This window comes from Planococcus citri, chromosome 2 (assembly GCF_950023065.1).
Source record: "Planococcus citri chromosome 2, ihPlaCitr1.1, whole genome shotgun sequence".
Classification (NCBI taxonomy): domain Eukaryota; kingdom Metazoa; phylum Arthropoda; class Insecta; order Hemiptera; family Pseudococcidae; genus Planococcus; species Planococcus citri.
Window position 1 is genome coordinate 27,515,814 of NC_088678.1, and position 23,147 is coordinate 27,538,960.

The following is a 23,147-nucleotide window of genomic DNA, read 5'->3' on the forward strand; positions in this document are numbered from 1 at the left end:
GTATAATTCATTCGAGTCGTTAATTTCCATGACGACCGCGAAAACAATTGCGGCCGGGAAAACTTTTTCCATTCCTGAAGTAATTATGGGGCTAATTCAATGAGGTAGTTTTTTCAAATCGTTGGTATCGGAATTTGTTTTCTGGTCATCGAATGTGTTGTGCAACCTTTGTATTTTTTAATTGAGACGTTTTACTAGGTATTTTCAAAGGAGGTAGGTGGAAATATTTTTTTAGACTTTATTTTTTGTAATATGTTGAATTGTTGATAGATCGTATAATTTTGCACCTTTAAATACAAATATGTAATATGTATTAGTATTTTCAGAATTGGTAATTTGTGGCACTGATTTTGGTCAAATATTCACCTCACCAACGAAATGACATTATTTTCGACCGGTTTCAATTTTAATTTATCAAAAAACTCCATTGATTGGGAATCGTTCGCAAATGATTCACAAAAACTGACTTCACAAGTTGATGTTTTCAAGCCCAGTTCTTAATAGTAAAGTTCTTCAATTTTATTTTTGATGATACAATACGATTCTTGCTACAGAATCATTCGCGAACGACTTTACGAATTTGAAACAATTCGTTCGCAAATGATTCACAAAAACTGACTTCACATTTCACAAGTTGATGTTTTCAAACCCAATTCTTAGTTCTTCAATTTTTGATGATGCAATACGATTCTTTCAACAGAATCATTCGCGAACGATTTTTGAAAAAATTCGATGTCGAATTACAACCCTGAAACGTGATTAAATGATACACTGAAAATACTGATTCAGAACATAAATCGTTCGCAAACGTTTAAATTTCCCTGGTTTTTTACAGATTTTTATGAAAAACTTATCTAAAATCGTTCGCGAACGACTTCTTGAATCCTAAACAATTCGTTCAAAAAATGATTCACGGAAACTAGCCTCAAAAAAACAATGTTTTTCTAGTGTAATTCATCGGTTTTTAATGATACAATATGATTCTTGAACAAGAATCATTCGCGAACGATTTTTTGAAAACGTTCATTTTCGAATTGCAGCCTTGAAACGTGTTCAATGATGCTCCCACAATACTAATTTTGAGCATGAATCATTCGTGAACGTTTTTTTCTCGTTATGAATCATTGCAAACGATTGAATCAATCAATTTTTAATCATACAAAGAATATGATTCTTGAAAAAGAATCATTCGCGAACGATTTTTTGAAAACGTTCATTTTCGAGTAGCAGCCCTGAAACGTGTTCGATGATGCTCCCAAAAACACACATTTTGAGCATGAATCATTCATGAACGTTTTTTCTTGTTATGAATCATTTGCAAACGATTGAATCAAATTTTACATAATTCGTTCGAGCACGATTTATTAAATTTCTTTACTGAGGTCGTTCTTGAGCGCGATTTTACACAGCACAACAAACGCATTTCAAAAGGAATCATTCACAAACGACTCAAAAAATTATTCGTCGCTAAATCTTGACTTCAAAAATGACGACAGTGTTATGAAAAAATATCACAGGGGCCAAGAGTCAACTCTGAAAGTGACTCGTTCATTAATATATTCACTTTTTGAGAAACAGCAAATCATTCGCGAACGACAGGACAAATCATGCATTAAATTAATTTTTCAAACAGTCAGGTGTTGACGAAAAAACTAAACGAACATAATTTCCAAAGTGAATCGCTCACAAACGACTGAATTGAGCAAGTGATTAGTGAACATATTTGTTGCTCATTTGAACTATCAGACACAAAATGATGAAAATGAACAAAATTAGCTCAATGATAAGGATTTTTTTAAAAAATCGAAAAATCAAAATTCCTGAGAGTTTGAAATAGAGGAATTCGTTCGCGAACGAATCACTTCTGAAATGATTCAAATTTTTAATGATTCGTCCACGAACGAGTTTCGATTTGACCGTAGCTTATTTTATACGTCGAAATTTTAAATCAAGTGAACGATCATCTGGAGAGTTAAGTGATCATTAAAATATTAATGAGATTTTTCTTGATCATTTACACATGAATCAAATCGAATTTCGAACCGATTCGGCATGGTTCCCAAACGAATGAATTATCAGGATCAGGAATTATCATTGATCAGTTTATAGGTGATGAGTGATGACTAAAAGTTGTTCAAGAACTACAAAGGATGATAAGACCAATCAGACTGTTCAAAAATGATCACTAAATTCATCAACAATTCTTGAAATTTACTTTCCAACTAATAAACTGCAATTCGAAGTGATTTTTGATCTGATTCAGTCGAACGAACACAACACAAATAGTGACATTTCATTTCAAATCGATTCAATCGGTCGCGAATAATCAATTCGTGAATAATTCACCTGAAGTCGTTCCAAAATGATTTGAATATAGTTTCGAACTCGATCAGTCGTTCACTATAATATTCGGTAATTAGTCAAGATTTGAAATCGTTCGCGAATGATCAATTAGCAAAGAATGATTCACTCAAAAGTCAAAAGTCAAAATCGTTCTAAAAAGGATTTGAATCGATTTTTGAACTTGATCACTCATTCGCAAATTTTTAATAATGACTCTCAAATGAATATGAAATCGTTCGCGAATGATTCACTTCGAGTTATTCGAGAACAAGAATGATTTAAATCCCCTTTCGAACTTTGGTTCAGTTGCCAATCAATCTTGGATATTTGATAAAAATTCGTTCGCGAATGATTCATTTGTGAAGAATCATTCAACCGAAATCGTTCCAAAATGATTTGAATCGATTTTTACACTTGATCGATATACTAGTTCATACTACTCCATATTCAATTCACTCTCAAGTGGACGAGAAGTCGTTCGTTAATGATTCATTTGGAGAGAATGATATTCCTCAAAAAGTCATTCTCACAAGGGGACCTCTTGAGGTGTCACACTCCTATTTGAACGGGACCGCAATTTTTGGAAAGAGCATAGTCTAAAACCCCCAAAACCAAATTTTCAGCTGCACAAGTTCATTTTTAGATTTTTGGCGAATTTTTGAAAATTCAAAATTGACTGTTTTTGACGATTTATGCTGTTTTATTAGAAGTACGTACTTGATCAATAAAAATGGTCAAAATAGGTCCCAAAACTAATATTAATTACCCAAATACAAATTTCACCATTTCCAGTCATTCTGGAGCCTCCAGCGCGATTTTTCAATTTCTCCAGAATTTTGAATTTGCTCCAGAAGGCATGAATATGAAGTTGGGCAGCTAAAAATCGAGTTGTATATTACACTCGACCTGTTTAACGAGTATCCACATTTGAGCTGATTTAGAAAGTGACCTCAAAAGTGGCTTTTTGACCAGCTTTTTTCAAAATTAAAAAATCTAAAAAATCAAGTTTCCCGTTTGTGTGGAAATTTTTGAAATTCACGCGAATCGCTGTATTTCTTCAAGAACTAACCTCCAGAGCGCAAATTCTACCATTTCCAGACGTTTTGGAGTGAGAGTGACACCTCAAAAAACCACTCTTGAGGTTTCACTCTCAAAAGCGGCTCAAATGTGGATAAACTCGTTAAAAAGGTCGAGTGTAATATACAACTCGATTTTTAGCTGCGTAACTTCATATTTACGCCTTCTGGAGAACATTCAAAATTCTGGAGAAATTGAAAAGTTGCGCTGGAGGCTCCAGAATGGCTGGAAATTGTAAAATTTGGATTTGGGGGATTAGTTTTGGACAAAATACAGCGATTAGCGCAAATGTCAAAAATTTCCTCACAAACGGTTATCTACGGTTATCTTTTTGGATTTTTTAATTTTGAAAAAAGCTGGTCAAAAAGCAACTTTTGAGGTGTCACTCTCAAAATCGGCTCAAATATGGATAAACTCGTTAAACAGGTCGAGTGTAATAATTATACAACTCGATTTTTAGCTGTCCAACTTCATATTCACGCCTTCTGGAGCAAATTCAAATTTCTGGAGAAATTGAAAAATCGCGCTGGAGGCTGCAGAATGACTGGAAATGGTAAAATTTGTATTTCGTTCATTAATATTAGTTTTGGGACTTATTTTGACCATTTTTATTGATCAAGTACGTACTTTTTTTTAAAAAAGCATAAATCGTCAAAAACAGTCAATTTTGAATTTTCAAAAATTCGCAAAAAATCTAAAAATGAACTTGGGCAGCTGAAAATTTGGTTTTGGGGTTTTTAGACTATGCTCTTTCCAAAAATTGCGGTCCCGTTCAAATCGGAGTGTGACACCTTAAGAGGCTTCCTTGTAAGGTAATTTTAATTCATTTTCATGCAAATTCAGTGGATCAAAAAATTCCTAAAACATACGAGAATGTAGATATTCAATTTCACAGTTTGTTTCTAATAATGAGATAAAAATGACTAGATCTGAGCTGCAGGAGCATGTGATCATTCATTAATTAAAAAATTGTTCGCGAATCGATATTCAATCCAAATTGATTCAGTAGTTCGAGAACGAATCATCATAGGTACTCAAAAAAATTAATTTGAAAACACTGCCCAATTTTCATTAATGAAAACAAACGAATCGTGAAGTCGTTCAGGAATGATTCATTTCACACAACTCCTCTAATGACCACAGTACGAATGAATCTCATAAAAATTAAAATCATCAAAATTATTTCCAGTCAGAAAATTCGAAAAAAAAATACATTCACGCATTTCATTTTACTAATTTGCCATCAGACTTCCTCCTCCACTTCCTATAGCAATTCCTCCAACACAGCACCGCCATAGCTTAACCTCAACCTCAATAAATCGTTTTATAAAAAACCGAATGAATAAAAAAAAACACAACATGTAAAATATTTCGAAATTTCATCTCGAAGCCATATATTCTAATCGAAAATACCACCTAAAGCACAAACACGCTGATCCTTTCACTACGCTACGCACACAGAATGGTAACCGGAATTGTAACGGTTTCCAGAGTCAATTTAATAATAACACAAATCGGACACTATGATTAAAGTACCATCTTCTCTTCGATTCTACTCGATCATTAGCACCCTGCCTTCTCCACGTAATCGTCCCTAAACCCCAAAAAATCAATGAAAATCGATTTCAAACTCATATGTATCGTACTACAACCGTGTACCATTTTTATAGGCGATGACAATGGCTCCAGAGGAGATGACTGTCGGACCGCAGACGATACATATACCTCAAGATTTAATACGTATATTAAAGGAATACACGAAAACCGCCATACGTCAGCAACCGCAAGACATATTGTTATGGTCGGAACGATATTTCCGCACCAAGATCGACGCTTCTTCGAATTGCAGCAATAATTCCAACGAAAATTGACCAAAATGTCGATACATATAGGAGGCCTACTGCACATCAGGCTTATGTACGTACTTCATCGCAGTAAAATAGAGAAGAAATTAAGTAATTGATGTACTCGTAGCTGTATATGAGCTCTTCTTCTTCAGCTCGACTCGAAGCACAACCATCTCCAGTTCTTCTCCCAAGTCCCAAGTTCAAGACAGGTGCGAACGTGTAATAAGAAATGACGTAGGGCGGTTACCAAAGACGGACGTGGAGAGCTTCGCGCATCTCCTCTTATCAAATGCCAACTGCATGGAATCTAAATTAGATAGGAGTGAACTTCCCATAAGAAAAAATACAATGAACTGCCTCTCAGTGCGTCGTGTACGTATGTTAAGACTCCAAAACACTAACACAAATAAAATTACAACCTGTGATGACACATGTAGGCAAAATATACGTAAAGTTAAAATCTGTTAAAAAACGTAATATCGGCTGGCGCCACACAGCCTCACAGCCATAAAAATATGACGCGTGCCGAACATTGGTAAACCACTGACCACCCTTCCGAGTTGCTAATGTGCAACAAACGGTTCGTAATTGCAGTATTGCACATTACGAACCGTAAGCAATTTAAGTCAAAATGTCTAAGCAATTTAAGTCAAAATGTCTTTTAGCCAACCCTTTACATGATGATTTTTCCCTACAAATACTCTGGTGAGTCCAGGGTTTGGTATGATTCGGTTTTCTATCTTGTAGACGAAAGTCTTAAGTTTAGCTTCGGTTTAAGCTTATTGTTTCTGTATATACTTGTGTTAAATTCGTGAAATAAAGTGAAAGTATTAATTATTCAGTTTGTCGTCTATTTAATTGAAAAGGTCCATAAGTCCCATTACAATTTGGCGCCCAACGAAAAAGAGCTTTGAAAGCTTTCGCGAATCAATTGAATTTTCGTGATTTTAAATTAAAAATCGTTTTTCTCAAAACGTAATTGAATACTTGAATTTTTTCGGCAAATTATTTGAATTTTCGTGATTTTTAGTAAAGTTTCAATTGAATTTTTCTTCTCATATCTACCGAATTTGAATTCGTGAATTTTTTTTCCTGTCATAAACGTAATTGAATACTGGAATTTTTTTTTAAATCAAAGTTGTGAATTTTTTATCGGAGATTTTTTTGGTGAATCTCAACGAATTTTTACGAATTTTAACAAATTTTTGTGAAGTTTCTTGTGTCCGAATCTGTAAAATCAAAAAACGTGAATTTTTTTAATCAAATTTTAACAAATTTTCGCGAATTCCAACGAATTTTTGTGAAGTTGTTTGTGTCCAAATCTGTAAAATTAAAAAACGTGAATTTTTTCATCGGAGATTTTTTTGTGAATTTCAACAAATTTTCCCGAATTTCAACGAATTTTCCCGAATTTCAACGAATTTTCCTGAAGTTTTTCGTGTCCGAATCTGTGAAGAAGTTCTTCTTGAAGGTCAACAGACGATTACTTCCTGGAAAGTGGTTTTCAAGTCAATTTTTCAATTCAATTTTCAAGGTAATTTCTCATCCTATATTATATTTTCATTTTATCTTCTCAGAATAATTGCTTTTTTTTGGTGCTTTTTTGTGCTTTTTTTTCCAATTTAAAAATATGTGTGCTTATTTCATATAATGAACGCTATTATTAAGTTTTTTAGAAATCTTTTTTCAAAATCAAACAAAAACAAAAACGCTCCTTCAAAATTAATTTTTGAAAATTCAGATACTGAACTGTACTTTTACGAATACAAGAGAAATCATAACACAAAACCGAACAAAATACCAAAAAAGACTACTAAAACTATTGACGTTGAATTACAGATAACAAAAAGACAAACTTTACCAAAAACTGAAAATTCTGACGACATTTATTGGTATCAGCCAAATTTGCAATTCAGATTTGATGAAACAGATCTAAATTGAATTTTTTCTGTTTCTCTCCTTTATTTTTCATGAGTGGTGGCAATTCCACAATTTTCAACCCCGAATCAGAAAAATCACCAAATAGTGCTCCATCCTCTGAAGAAAACGTATTAAATACTTCCGAATCCGACTCTGACAAATCAAAATTTGAATCCCCTGAACCGAAAGAAAATTCCCCAACCCAAGAACAAAACCAAGAAAAATCTACTCCAACTAGTCCATTATCAGTTCCCCAATCCATCAGTTGGATCTATTGTCTATCAGTAGCAGAAGCAGAATATTTGATCAAAAAATTAAATTTGACTTTTCCAAAAAAATTGACTCTAGATTCTTTTCGAAATTGTATTAAAACATTTATTAGTGAATCTGAAAAAAACAATAAGACAGCTAGGTATATTCACGCTAGTCTTGTAAAAAGACAAAACAGTTGTTATACTAGTAAAAGAGTTCAAACCGAAAATATGACAACGCAAAAAGAAAAAATTTATGATCCCGAAAAATTTTCTGGTCTCAATAATGACCTATATAAATTTATTGACAGCTTTGAATTATGCTCCAAAGCAAATAATTGGAGCGACGAGCATCAAGCTAAAGTACTTCCAATGTACCTTTCGGAATTGGCATTGGAAGTCTTTAGAAATATTCCCAATCAAAAAACAAAATATTCCGAATTAAAAACACAATTTTTAGAGGCATTCAATGAAAAAGCTCAGAAAGAAGCTAATGAAAATATCTTAATGACCAGATTTCAAAATGATAATGAAAAATTACTACAATATTTTACTGACATTTTGAATCTCTGTAACAGTATCAACCCTAATATGGAAGAATCAGTTAAATGTAAACACATTTTAAAAGGTTTACAATCTGACATTCATAAAGCAATTTCACTTTTGGATAATTCAACTGTCGAAAAAATTAGGGCAAACTTACAAAAGTACGAATGCACGGAAAATCTTTTAAATTATAGGAGAAATCAGGATAAGGAATCAAGGCTTAAAAAAGTAGAAAATGAGCTATTTTTGCTCAAAAATTCGAATGTCGATAGTTTATGTGATTCAATAAATAACCTCGATATAAAACATGAAAATAATTATGCTACGATAGCCAAGTTTACTCCTCAACAGAATCCAACCCCCCCAAATAGGTTCCCCTTTCGCCCAGTACCTTTTTATCCTCAACGTTTTCGACCTCAACCATTTCGTCCCTTCTTTTTTGGACCACAACCTTTTCAACGTCAACCTTATCGTCCCCCACCACCTCCTCCTCGCCCATTTATGTTTCCACCTCCCCCATTTCCTCGCATCAATTTTCAAAGAAGTCAAATTGGATTTCATCCATTTAGACAAATATCTCCTGGTCCAAATCAACCTTTTCGTTTTGGGTCATATGGACCTAGACCCTATCAAAACCCAAATCAATCATATCAACTAAATCAACCACAATCAAGACCACAACGAAGAGATTTTTGTAGCCTATGCAAAAAAGTAGGCCATATCCGAGAAAAATGCAGATTAAATGACAAAAAAAAACGCCAATAATTTTTGGTCAAGATACCTCATCACAAATTTTATATTTTTTCTTGAACGAATTTCAAAAAACTGATTTCATTTTTAATCTAAATAGATATTCCGATTTAAAATATTTCAGTGATGAGGAAATATCTTCTTTTGGCTCAAATTTTTCAAAAACCAAAACGAACTGTATTCAAAAAAATCCATTTACAATAAAAAATTTTGAAATCAAAATTATTTTCAATGATAAAATATATACAGCTATAATTGATACAGGTAGTAATGTATCACTGATGTCAAATAAAATTTTAAAAGACTTCAAAAATTTATCTCCTTCTGATCTAGAAGTCTCAACAGCAGATAGTTCTTCCTTACCTATTATAGGTAAAATGAATATTTCAGTTCAAATTGAAAATATAAAATTTTCTCTTACAGTATACGTTGCTGAAAATTTGAATGCAGATTTTATTTTAGGTATCAGTTTTTTCATTGAAAATTCAGCCATAATTAACTTCAGTAAAAATACATTTTCATTAGGAAATTATCCAAATAAATTGATCTTGCCTATGGATCATAAATGGCTCTCGTTGGTAAATAAACAAACACCCGTTATGTTGTTGCATAATAAACTTATCGCTACTACAGATATCGCAATTGCTGGGAAACAAACTCGTACATTTACAATAACAATAACCCCAACGCAACTGACTCGAGGTATTTTTATGCACACTAACGTTTTTGTCAACAGAACAGGCACGAAGCTTGTAAACTATGAAATGTATGACAATACGTTGACAATGAACTTGAGAAATTTTACTCATTCTCTACAAACTATCCGAAGAAATCAAAATATTGGCACATTTACGCAAACTTTACCTGAAAATAATGTCAATGACATAGTTCAAATTAACCAAATTGATACAAATAATATGTCTAAATTATTCGATTCTGAAAAAAATGAATTACAAATTTCTCCAGATTTAAATAATGATCAGAGACAGGCTGTCCTTTCCCTTTTGAAAAATTATTTGCACTTATTTTCGACTGACCCAACCAACATAGAAAGAGCAAATATCCCTGAATATGTTCTACAGGTCAAAGACAATACACCTGTTGTGTCAAGGGGATATAAATTATCTCCAATTGAAAGGCGCGAAATTAATAGGCAGATAAAATTAATGCTCAAAAATGGCATTCTAGAGAGATCAACTTCACATTACTGTTCCCCTGCTTTTTTATTACGAAAACCAGATGGCTCATATCGTTTCCTTTGTAATTTTCAAAAAATTAATCAAAAATTGTATCCAGACCATAATTCAGTCCCTCGAATCGAAAATATTATCATGGCCTTGGAAGGATCAAAATATTTTTGTCTACTTGACTGTAATGCAGGTTTCCATCAGATACCACTTGCTAAAAAGAGCAGATATTTAACAGCAATAATTGTAGATAATCAATTATATCAATTTACTCGTTTACCTCAAGGTTTAATGCTTTCACCTGCAGCTTTTAGTAAAGCTATAAATTCTGAATTTCATGACCTCTTATATGAAATATTAGTTGCATACATGGATGACTTGTGTGTTTTTGGCAGTTCTTTTCAAATAGCTTTAAAAAATTTAAAAGAAACTTTAAATAGACTAGATCGTTTAAAATTGAGATTAAAAACATCAAAATGCAAATTTTTCTTCAAAGAAGTGAACCTTTTAGGTCATAAAATTAATGGAACTTTGATCCAACCAATTGAAAAAAATATTGAAAGTATCCGAAAAATTAAACAACCAACCACAGTCACTGAATTGAGACAATTTTTAGGAATGTGTTCTCATTATCGAAAATTTATTAGAAATTTTTCAAGTATTACAAGCTGCCTATCTGATCTTACTAAAGGCAACCCAGCTAAAAAAGATAAAATTATTTGGAAAGAGGAACATGAAAAAGCATTTCAATTTCTCAAAAAAGCTCTAATTAATGATCCAATTTTAGCAATTTATAATGAATCCAGAGAAACGATAGTAGAAACAGACGCTTCAAATATAGCCATTGGAGGGGTCATCTCTCAAAAAAATGAACTTGATGGAAAAATCCATCCTATTGCCTATTTCAGCAGAAAACTTCAACCACGACAGAAAAAATTGTGCACTTATGACCTGGAATTAACAGCTTTAGTTGAAACAATTTTGTACTTTAGAGAATATTTATTTGGTAAACATTTTTTCGTTTTTACTGATCATGCCCCCCTAATTCATTACAGAAAAATGAAGGAACCAAATTCTCGTATGGCGAGACTAATTTTAAAACTTTCAGAATTTGATTTTGAAATAAAACACAAACCTGGTAAAAATAATGTTGTCCCAGATTTTTTAAGCAGAATTGAAATTAACACAATTTCAACCAACCAAAATTTTGTGGCTGAGCAAATGAAAGACAATTTTTGTAAAAATTTAATTTCTTTATTGAAAAATGAAACAATTGAAATTCCATCATCTGAATTGAATAAATTCAAAAAAATTAGTCGTAGATATATCTTAAGTCCTGAAGGAATTCTCCAACTTAAACATCCCAAACAAAATCTTATCATAATACCATCCCATTTAATTAACGAAATAATTGCCTCATATCATGACAAAGCTATAGGCGGAGGACATTTTGGAATTCGAAAAACTATTGAAAAATTGCAAAATAAATTTCACTGGCAAAATTTAACCAAAGATGTTGAAAAATTTATAAAATCATGTCATGAATGCCAGCTAAGAAAATTGAAACCAGGACCAAAACCTGGACTTTTAAAACCAATCAAAGTGTTAGAATGTGATTTATTAAGCCATATTGAAATTGATTTTGTTGGTCCCCTTCCCACAAGTGATGGAAAATCTTACATTTTAGTAGGAACGTGTAAGTCCACAAAAATGGCTTTCGCTAAACCAACAGGATCAGCAAACGCTTCAGCAGTTATTGACTTTATTTATGACCTAATTTGTCAATTTGGATGTCCACTTAAAATCACCTGTGACAATGGTAAACATTTTCATAATAAAGAATTTATGGAATTTTGCTCCAAAATAGGAATAAAATTAATTTTTAGTTCCACTTATTCCCCAACTACTCAAGGAGCAGTTGAAAAATTGAACCATTCATTATGTAAAACCCTAGCATACTATGTAAACGATGAAAAATCAAATTGGTCAAAACTGGTCAAATTTATTGTTTTTACATACAATATCACGCCTATATCAAATTTTCATAAATTATCTCCATACTTCCTAGTGTATGGGAGACATCCCAATTTACCCATAGATAATAAATTATCCATTAATTCATCATCTATGAAAGGAAGACTGGAAGAAATTGAACAATTGGATAAAATTAGGAAAAAGGTACCATCTTTAATTGAGCAAAATCAGCTGATTAATAAGAAAAATTATGACAAAAAGCATAAGGAATTGATTTTCAAGGTAGGCGAAACAGCACTTTTACAAAATCCTATTAAAGGAAAATTCATTCCTACTTATCTAGGACCAGTTAAAATTCTACATAAATTTTCTCCATTAAATTATGAAGTTGAGTATGAAACTAAGAAAAAAATAAAACGTGAGATTGTACATGTCAGACGATTAGAAAAATATCAAAAACGAAAATAGGGGAAATATTGAGAATTCTCAAAAATTTCGTGATCAATCTGTGCAGTTTTCCACTGGGCCCAGGAAGACGTTTCCTTAAAAAAGAAACACAGTGTAGGTATCACATTTTTCCAAACATCCAATCAAAACTAAGCAGAATGAAAATTTACAAAAAAATATATCTGACCAATAATGCGATTTTTATTAATTTTCTGACCAATAATTTGTCACTGACGAATGTAATTATTTTTCTATGGCGATAATCACTTCTATTTTCAACACTGACCACTTCAGAAATTTCTTAGCAGAGATAAACGTACATAACTTGACAAAAAAATTACGTAAAAAATTCCAACAGCAAGCTTGAGAAAAAAAATCTTGCTTTGATTTTATAGTACTGTTACATGCTACGTGATTTTAACCAATATAACCTCGCAGCTATCCTTATCTCTCGCTCTTTCTCTCTCTTCACTGTTTACTAACCTTCAGTGAACATATGCACGTGATTTTCTATTTTTAACTTCACCCACTAACCAACTAACACCAAGGTGTAACAATATGAACGATTCGTCAATATTTTACTCTCCTCTCTTTCTATCCTTCAGATGATTCCTTACAATGAACCTGAACCGTTAAGTCAAGCCACCAAAGCTCAAATAATGAGACTAGTCAATCATTACGTACATAGAGAAAAACAGACCATTATTTTCTACGATGACCATGATACATGGGATCTTGCGCACCCAGACGTTGCAGGGTACCATGTACCCTTCTTTAATGTGACCTGGGATGAAATTGACGATGTTCAAAGGACGATGAACAAACTTTTCTATTATTTAGGCATTGAAGCCTATGTATTTTTCATAACTGTGCCAAATAAAATTTTCGTTTTCGATGTAATAATTTCAAACGAACGAATTCTGCCCGAATTATTATTGAAACCTGGGCAATGAAACCAAAAATGGAAAAATGAAAAATTCTACTTTTTTTGCTATGTTATTTTTTTCAATATTTTTATGCTAGTTTTTTATTATATCAAGCATGTACATAGGTAGCTTTTAATTATAAGTAGGGCAACCCAAAATATGCTCTCATTCAAGGTAAAGTACCTATTGAATAGGTATTATATTCAATTTTTCTTTGGAATAAAATATTTCCGAAATATTCATATACCTTACTCGAATATAAAATGGGTATTGTTTTCACTCGTTTTGATGAGCACATAATAAAAATGACTATGTTCATTCAACAAAATTGATTCATAATCAATAATTTTAAATTCGTCATTCCATCAATCAGTAAAGCATAATCATCAAAAAACGACTGTGAACATGACATTTGCGATCTTCCGATCCTGAAACTGCTCAAAATATTCAATAAATTGTGAAATATGACGATTTTCAGTAGAAAATATTCAGAAATCATTAAATTGAGCTCATTACAATAAAACCTTCAAAAAAACAAATATATTGGGTTGTCCCAATGAATAGCAAACAGTAGTTTTTCTTATTGTATAATTTATTCTATAAAAATACGTATAAAAAACAAAAAAAAAACAATTAGTTTAAATACATACATATCTAATAACTGTACAAAAATTAATATTTTACCTTTTTTTTTACAGGTTAATTAAAATTACTTTTTACAATTTTTTTTTTCTCTCACTCTTTCTTCGGACTTGCTTGATATCAACTCAAACGTTTGAACGGTGCCTCTGAAAATTACAAAAACAAATACCTCAATAAAAATAAAACAAAACAAAAAAATTGTGATTGAAAAAATAAATAAATCAAATAAACAAATAAAAGAACCTTTTTTGGAAAAAACAAATGACAAAAAAAAAAACCATAAAAACTTCGAAAACAAAATTCTAAATTTAAAAAAAAAAAGGAAAATAAATACCAATGGTGACGTTTCCAGTGATCTTGTAGGTAACCATAAGTAACATTCATCATAGGATGGCCCAAATCTAATGATATTTCTTTTGAGATCCACATAGTTTTGATAAGTAAAGGGAAATAATATCTTAAACTGCGGATGGACCTGAATTACATTAATATTCACCATACCTCCTTCGAACCGAACTTTTATTGTTTCCATTAAGTCCTTCTGAAAATACAAAAAAAAATGTTACAAAAAAGTGTCAAAAATATGATTTTTTTTTTAGACAAAAAAATGATGAAATTTTTTTTTTCCCAACTTACATGAATAGACCAAAAGTGGCTATTATAAAACCAGCACCGTGTAGACATACATGGGCTGTTAAAGCCTAATTCGTAATCAACACACATGGCCCTAGGGTCATTATGTGTTAAGAATCCCTTCGTAACACCATCAGCTTTCAAGTATGAATGTCGTAGTGGAAATCTGAATTGATCAACAGTTCTATTTAACCTAGGAGCCTGAAAACATTTCGAAATAAAATTTAATAAATAAAATAAATAAATGAAAAAAAAAATAATGATAAATAAATAAAGCTAATCAAAACACAGAAAAATCCACAAATTTTGACTCCTTGCCAGAAATAAGTTAAATTTTGAGCTTGAAATTTTCAAAAAAAAAATGTAAAAAAAAAATAATAATAGTATGCCAATTTAAAAATTTTAATTACTTTTTGAAAATTCTATAATTTTTTTTTACCTCAACAAAATGATTTCCAGTTGCTTGTGGTTCAACAATTTGAGGCTCTGGTACAACATTTACATTCGATGGTCCTGCTTGGGGCTCCATCTGAGTCTCCATCTGGGGCTCCACTGTGGAATTTCTTGGTGTTTCCAACTCAAGGATCATAGCATTTAAACTTGTCTACAAACAAAACCAAAGTTATCAAAACTCAAAAATCAAAAAAAAAAAAAAAAAAAAAACACACAGACATCATGTGAATTATTCTTTCAAAAATTTAATAAAAAAACAAAAAACATACCTCATTTGGTGGTCCAGCATTTGTCACCTCCTGGATAACGTCTACAGGCTGAAATTCCTCACTATCAAAATTGATTTCATCTAAACCTAGAAAAATTGAGAAATTCTATAATTTTTTATCAAACACAAATAGCCTAAAATCATGATCCAAATTTATTCCCCCCCTAAAATTTTTTGAAAAAAAAAATATACACCAATTTAATGATAAAAATAGAATCAAAAATTCACTTACCAGCAAGAAAGTCATTGTTCTGAGAATCCATTGTAACTCAAATTAATTAAAAAGGAATAAAATAAGAAAATAAAATAAAAAAATATATCAACTTTTCACAAAAATTTTACACACAAAACTGATAAAAATCAAGATTTTTTTTTTTCTGGTTCACAATACACCTTTGAACACCTCAAACAAGCAAGCATAAGAAGTACGTACTGGACATTGACAAACCTCCAGATATGGAAACAAATCTTATCTTTTAGCAAAATTCCATATTTTTTCTACCTTCTCCAGTTATCCAGTTACTTTGTTTTGGAAAAACCTCACGCACCAATAATACATACAAGGTGTAGGCAAATACTTCGTTATCTTTCTCTGGCATAGCATGGAAACACAACATCTTGGTAAAATTACTTATACATGGTAGAACAAATTAATTAATTCAATTTTTTTTCAGATGGTACAAATTTTTGAAATCTCAAATATTGCAAAAAAAAGTGTGACAGCATTCGTTGACATTTTTATACATGACAGAAACACATTTCCAATTGTATATTGCGGAAGTAGATTCCGCTGGGATGAGTCGAAAGTAACCATAGCGCCTATTGGCCCAATTCGGATTTCAGTGAATGATCCGATCAAAACCGTCATGAAATTAATTAAAAAGATGCTGTCAATTCTAGACTACAATGTATATGTTTATTACGATGAATTGCCATACGCTTTCAATATGTATGACATTATAATTTCTAGAACAGAGATCAACATAAACGATTTGAGAGCTGATTAATTTTTTTTTGATATCTCCAAATTTTTTTTTCTTCAAGTCTTTGAAATATTAATTTTTTTTCAATTTTTTGTATGTAAGTATTTTTAACCTCCCCCCTACATATGACTTAATGATATTTTGAAAATCTCCCCCCTCAGGATGCTGACCTTTTTGTAAATACCCCCCCCCCCCCACATTTTTGTTCTTTCCAATTATTTTTATTTTCTTTCCAAACTTTTGTTTTTGAATTTTTTTTGCTGCTTAAAAACTTTTTAATATTCTTTACTTAACAATTTTTTTTTCTGTCTTTTCTTTCAATTTCCAGAATGTTGACATTTTTGGTATTCTACTCTCTTTTCAAAATTTCTTCTACTGAAAACCTATTCACTGAAATTATTCCTGGATCCTTTATATCTGAAATTGAAAATATAGTTGTCTATGAAAAATCCATTCCCTATAAATTTATCTTAAATTATACTTTTCCGAATAGTAATCCTACTAATTCTTCCTATGAATATCCTCCCAATACCAATTGTGAAATGAAAGATGAATGCACCTATACTCATGATTTCTACAAAGCACTGACAAGATTGGACTCCTTCATTGATAATCAACTTCAACAAACTCGTTTTGATGCAAAAATATTAAATGAACATTCAAGAAGAAAAAGATCATTTCTACTAGGAAAACTTTATGGTAATTTCCTAGAATTTTGTTGTGATGTAGTCACTAAAGATGATCTCTACCCATTATTTGTCAACCAGCAAGAATTAACAGCCAATTATAAAAATTTAAAAGAAGCCTTAATTGAAACACATGCAGATATTTTCAATATTTCCACAGAACTTAAATCATTCTCTAAACTAATTCATGCAAATATTGAAATGATAACTCAAACAATAGACACACTCTCTACCACTTTGGAAAAATTTGCAGACCTTTTTGCAGCAGATAGATCCACATATCCAGTACTAATATCAATTCTAGAGAAAACATTCTATAATTCGTTTTTCTCATCCATTATTGAACATTGTAAAGAGCACAAGCTTCCATCATCAATTATCTCTCCAGAAAGCTTGAAATATTACATTGAAGTTTTGAAAACCAATATTGAAAAATTTAATTACACCATAGCCATACCTACTTCAGAAATTTTGGAATACTATACCAGAAGTATCACACATTGTCAAATTTCAGAACAGCAGATTTTATTAGAAATTCGAGTGCCTTTGAAAAAAATTAATTCAGACTGGAAATTATTCAAATATACTCCAATCTACTTCAGAAATAAAGAAGAGCTCTGTATTCTGAACACTGAGCAAATGCTAATTGCTTTTGATTCTGGAAAACAAATCATCAGAGAAATTACAGGAACAGCATTAAAAAAATGTGATCTTTCAAGACAGTTATGTTTTTTGGACTACTTTGATTCCACCTATGAATCACCAGAATGTGCAAAATCATTAATCCTTGGAAAACAACTTCAAGAATTAAATACAGTGTGCAATTTTAAATGTGAGCACATGCATTCAAAAACAATAATTAGAAAAATTCAAGAAAATATTTACATCATTTCCAATCCTCAAAAATTTCTTTTCCTTCACAACTCTTCAAAATCAGATACTATTCCTTTAGAGATAAATTATAATCAATCTGGTGCAATAAAAATTCAACTCCCTTGTGATTTTGAATTACTTTTAAAAACTGATGAGGAAACCCAAATTCTGATCCCACAAGGATTTCCTTGCATAAAAACTTCTGAAAATATCTTACATCTAAACAGACTGCTTCCCTTGCAATGGACTAAATTAGATAATAGCAAAATAGATTTTCACCCCTTTAGTCCCTTAAAATTTAAAAATATTACGAAAATTTTTAATGAAAATTGGAAGGAACAAACCCCCTCTTTTAATATTAAAGAAAACCCCCAAATATTTGAAAACAAATTAAGAGATATAATTTTAAATGATATTCAGACTCCCTTGTATGGAGGACATACTATTAGCAGTATTATTTTTACAATATGGTTAGTTGTTTTAAGTGTATTAATTTTAAAAAAATATTGTTAAAATAATTTTACATATCTTTTTAGAAAAAATTTTATGTATAAATAACAAAAAAAAAAAGAGAAAAAAAATGCATAAAACAAAAAAAAAATTGAAAAAAAAAAGAAGAAAAAAAAAGAGAATTGAAAAAAAAAAGAAAAAAATGAAAAAAAAAAAAGAAAAAAATGAAAAGAAAGAGCATAAATAGATTAATAAATATATGAAATTTGAATTAAGATTGATCTGAGTGTCTCTAGTCATTATTTTTAAGTATTTTCATGTGTATTTTTTTTAATACTCATTTAAAAAAAAAAAAAAAAAAAAAAAAAAAATCTCTACTCATAATACCTCATATTTACATTCCTATTTTTTATAATTAGATTTTTTATGTTTAGATTTCTTATACTTCGATTTATTATAATTTGATTTTTATAATACTATTTTTCATAATACCATTTTTTATAATAACATTTTCTATGTATAATTATTTTTTTATACTAACCAACAAAAAAAAAAAATTTTTTTAATGTATACCTCTATTACTTGTATATCATAAATTTAGAGAAAAAACAAAAAGCAAACAGACTCTGGACTCATAATCAAGTATCTTGTCCCATTTTTAATTTTTTTTTGGGGAAATATATTTATTTATTAATTTTTTTTTTGGGTAAAAGACAAAATTGAAAAAATGATAATAAACCGAATGGAAACTTTCTAAAATTGAAAATTACCCCCCCCCTTGTCCCCTTTCACAATCTATTCCATAGTCAAATTTTTTTTTCAAGTGTGGCAAATTTTGGGAAATTAAATTTCTTTTTGAATTTTGGGAAAAGTGTGGTCACTTTTTTGGGAGAAAGGAAATATTGTGATGACACATGTAGGCAAAATATACGTAAAGTTAAAATCTGTTAAAAAACGTAATATCGGCTGGCGCCACACAGCCTCACAGCCATAAAAATATGACGCGTGCCGAACATTGGTAAACCACTGACCACCCTTCCGAGTTGCTAATGTGCAACAAACGGTTCGTAATTGCAGTATTGCACATTACGAACCGTAAGCAATTTAAGTCAAAATGTCTAAGCAATTTAAGTCAAAATGTCTTTTAGCCAACCCTTTACATGATGATTTTTCCCTACAAATACTCTGGTGAGTCCAGGGTTTGGTATGATTCGGTTTTCTATCTTGTAGACGAAAGTCTTAAGTTTAGCTTCGGTTTAAGCTTATTGTTTCTGTATATACTTGTGTTAAATTCGTGAAATAAAGTGAAAGTATTAATTATTCAGTTTGTCGTCTATTTAATTGAAAAGGTCCATAAGTCCCATTACAAACCAGATAAATCCTCGTTCTCATTAAAAGATTATAATCTCAAAAGAGTCGAAGTTCATTACACGACCTGCACGACTACGGTTCTTTCTGAGCTCCATACAGATTCGCGTGATCGACCAAACTCACTCTTCTTCTTGTATATAGCCAGCACAGTGCAACGTCTCGTCAAAGCGAATAATTATATACGTAGACGACCCAGCCAATACTTTCCGGACAAAAGCTTCTTACACACATTTTACCTATATTAAAAGATGCAGAAAAATGAAACAAAACCCCAACAATCAATCGATCACCGTTACACAAGGAAATTCTTCGGCTTCGAGTGTTACACAAAAATAATGAAGAAATGAAAAACCATTCATTGATTTATTGGCACCCTTTCTCCTCCCCCTCTCTCTCTCGTAGTGATTATGATAAAGATTCCATCACAAACTCTGGTACCTACACCTATAGGTAAAGATATTATTAAATTCACAACATAATCTCGATTCTCATATCTGTATTAATTTTTTTGATTTATTAAACAATAAATATTTTTTATACGTCGGAATGTTTCTTTTTTACTCAACGTATATTATGCCTGCGAATCTGCTCGCGATGATTAACATATAAATCTCAATCTCTTTGCCTATATACTTTTTACCTATACAGCTGCACCTATGATTTAAATAAATTCTCTATACTCGGCAATATATTTACCTTATTTTCTACTCTAAAGCTACGCAATCGTATCCCAAGACGTTTTACAAATGAGCATACGTATAATATAAAATCATACACTCTCCCAGGGTTATCCTTACCCCCATCTCGCCCTCCTGCGTATCATCTCCGGTGTAATAAAAACGTGCTTTAATTTGTTCGATGGCAACTTAATTAAAACACAACCAGAAAGCGTATGTATTTCTAAAAAAAAAACCTATGCGACCACTTCGCATACACGATATGAACTAGTTTACTCGATCTCATCGAGCTTTGAATTCCTAAGGTATACCTCTTTCTCCTCTTTTACCAATTGCGAGATCTATATGCAACATATGCAGTGCCAAACCAGATACCGCAGATATATCTTTATGATATATTGCCAGCGATAATATATCTTTGAGCGTGGTTTCCAAGCACTATACGAGTACATTGGCGGTATATCTATACTACAGGTCCCCCGGAAGTACATACGAGTAGGTGCGACGAGTATATTTGGCGGCGGTGAAATGGAAATTTATTTACCAGCCTCGGATGAAGCGTGTGAATGGATGGAATGGTCGAGCAGATAGTTTTGGTATAAAAAAAGTCTGTTGTAAAACTTGCCAAAGGGTTGGAATTTCAGAGGTCGACTGCAGAGAATGGTTTTCTTTGGGAAAATGAAGTAGGTAAGTATAAAAACTTTAGGTGTAAACTTGAAAAAAAAAATTGAAAAAATTTACCAATTTCTGAGATTTTAAGGACCAAACATTACACAGAGAACATTTAAAACTCAACTTTAATTTTGAACTGTTCAAGAACTTGAAAAAAAATAAAATTTTACAAAAAGCTATCTGACATCCTGGCATTTTATGAGACTTTTGAAAATTTGGGTAAAATTCCGTACAGTGCTTGTCTATCAATGACGTTACTATTCCAAGTTTGAAGCAAAAAACGTACCCATAAAATTCAAAACTCAACTGGCTACATTTTGGTAAATTGCTTTTTTTTGATAAGTCACATTCTAAATTATTGGAAATTTATAGAAAATTTACAAGTTATTTATAGTTGATATTGCTGGTAATTTTTGGTAAAGTACGGGTAACTTGGTAAATTAGGATAATTTTTGGTAAATAACGCGTGATTCTTGGTAAATTACGGGAAATTTTTGGTAAATTACGAGTGATTCTGGGTAAGTTACTGGTAATTTTTAGTTGATGAATTACATAGGTACTGTAAAATTGTAAATTTTTAGTAAATTATTGGTAATTTTTGGTAAAATACAGGTAATTTTTGGTAAATTACTGGTAAGTGGTAATTCTTGGTAAATTACTGGTAATTCTCGGTAAATTAAAAATGATTTTAGGTAAATTATGGGTAATTTTTGGTAAATTTTGGGTAATTTTTGGTAAATTACGGGTAATTCTAGGTAAATTACGAATGATTCCAGGTGAATTACTGGTAATTTTTGGTAAATTACGGGTAACTTTTGGTAAATTAGGGTATTTTTTGGTAAATTTTGGGTAATTTTTGGTAAGTTACTGGTATTTTTTGGTAAATTACGAGTGATTCTTGGTCAATTATGGGTAATTCTTGGTAAATTACGAATGATTTCAAGTAAATTACTGGTAATTTTTGGTAAATTAGGGTAACTTTTGGTAAATTATTGGTAATTATTGGTAATTTTTGGTAAATTACGGACACTTCTTGTTGAACTTGAATCGAATTACATACCAGTATTGATTGATAAATTGCTGTCAATTTTTTATAAAGTACTGGTAATTTTTGATACATTATTGGTAATTTGTGGTAAATTACTAGTCATTTCTGGCAAATCACCCGCAATTTAGTAAATTTTTGATAAATAACTCACAGTTTTTGTAAATTATTGGTAATTATCACTACCTAACAGTTAACAGGCAATTTCTGGGAAACCACTGGTAATTTATAAAAATTGGATCAGCTTTTTTACATTTTGTAAGACCTTTGAAAACATGGAAAAATCTTGTTGGTTTCTTTAGTACTTATCAGAATCATCAGTGATCAAAACTAATACAAATATTGGTTTCAAACTTTTGGTCAATGGTATCGATAACACTTTATAATCAAGTTTCAAGCCAAAAAAATAATATCCACGATTAATAATTTCCAGGCGGAGAAGAACCCATTTTCGGATGCCAACTTTCAGACAGATCCACATTTCAGGAGACCAAGCTCCCTCCAGGCGTGGGAAAGAAAGATTGTTCATTATTCAACTTACAACCAGTCAATTTCCTCCATGAAAATTTATGGATATGAAAGATACCAAAAATTTTCCAGAAACTTTTCATGGAAGATTTTCTATCATCTCTAATAACAGCTAACAGATGAGAGTTTACTGCAGAGGCCAGAGCCAGTTCAGAAGTTCAAAACTTCAAAGTCAAACTACAATAATTCTTCAGAAATCCCAATTGGTAAAATACGTTAAAATACCGTATTTTATCAGTGAATAAATTACGGTAATTCAACAGCCCTGATCAAGGTGCCTCAAACTACGGTGATTTTTGAAAAAATTGTGGTTTTTCCACTTTTGGGTACTATATAACCTCTTCAGGACCTCGGTAATCCCCTCAACAAATGTGATTTGAGTTTCTGAATCTCCCTGACCCATCCAATTAAAATTCAAGACCACTTTTAGCCCTTTACCAAGGAAAAGGATGTACTTGAAGATTGATGGATTGCGAAAATTGCACTTTCCTATCAACTTTACCGCTCATTTCCACCATTAAAAATTCTTTTCATGAAAAACTGACGTTGAATTCGCGTTCAGAGGGTCAAAATACCACGATTACCACATTTTTGCAAT

At 31.3% G+C, this 23,147-nt stretch overlaps 2 protein-coding genes across 3 annotated transcripts in view; both read right to left on the bottom strand.

The window, feature by feature from the left end:
- Positions 1 to 23,147, bottom strand: part of LOC135835299 (tetratricopeptide repeat protein 28) — a 127,708-nt gene that overhangs the window by 102,181 nt on the left and 2,380 nt on the right. The gene's annotated exons all lie outside the window — the stretch shown is intronic.
- LOC135838190 (uncharacterized) lies at positions 13,870 to 15,511 on the bottom strand. Its single transcript, XM_065353823.1, has 6 exons — positions 15,497 to 15,511; positions 15,266 to 15,370; positions 14,983 to 15,147; positions 14,547 to 14,744; positions 14,245 to 14,451; positions 13,870 to 14,056 (listed from the first exon to the last, which is right to left on the bottom strand). Exons 1-6 carry the CDS (start codon positions 15,509 to 15,511, stop codon positions 14,036 to 14,038), a joined length of 711 nt encoding a protein of 236 aa, XP_065209895.1. The 3' UTR covers positions 13,870 to 14,035.

Bases quoted from the DNA above. Each gene is read 5' to 3' on its own strand.
- LOC135838190 (XM_065353823.1), bottom strand. The intron at 14,745-14,982 runs GTAAAAAAAAAT...AAATGTTTTCAG, and splicing joins CTGGAAATCATTTTGTTGAG to GCTCCTAGGTTAAATAGAAC. The intron at 14,057-14,244 runs GTATTTATTTTC...TGTAATTTTCAG, and splicing joins CACTGGAAACGTCACCATTG to AGGCACCGTTCAAACGTTTG.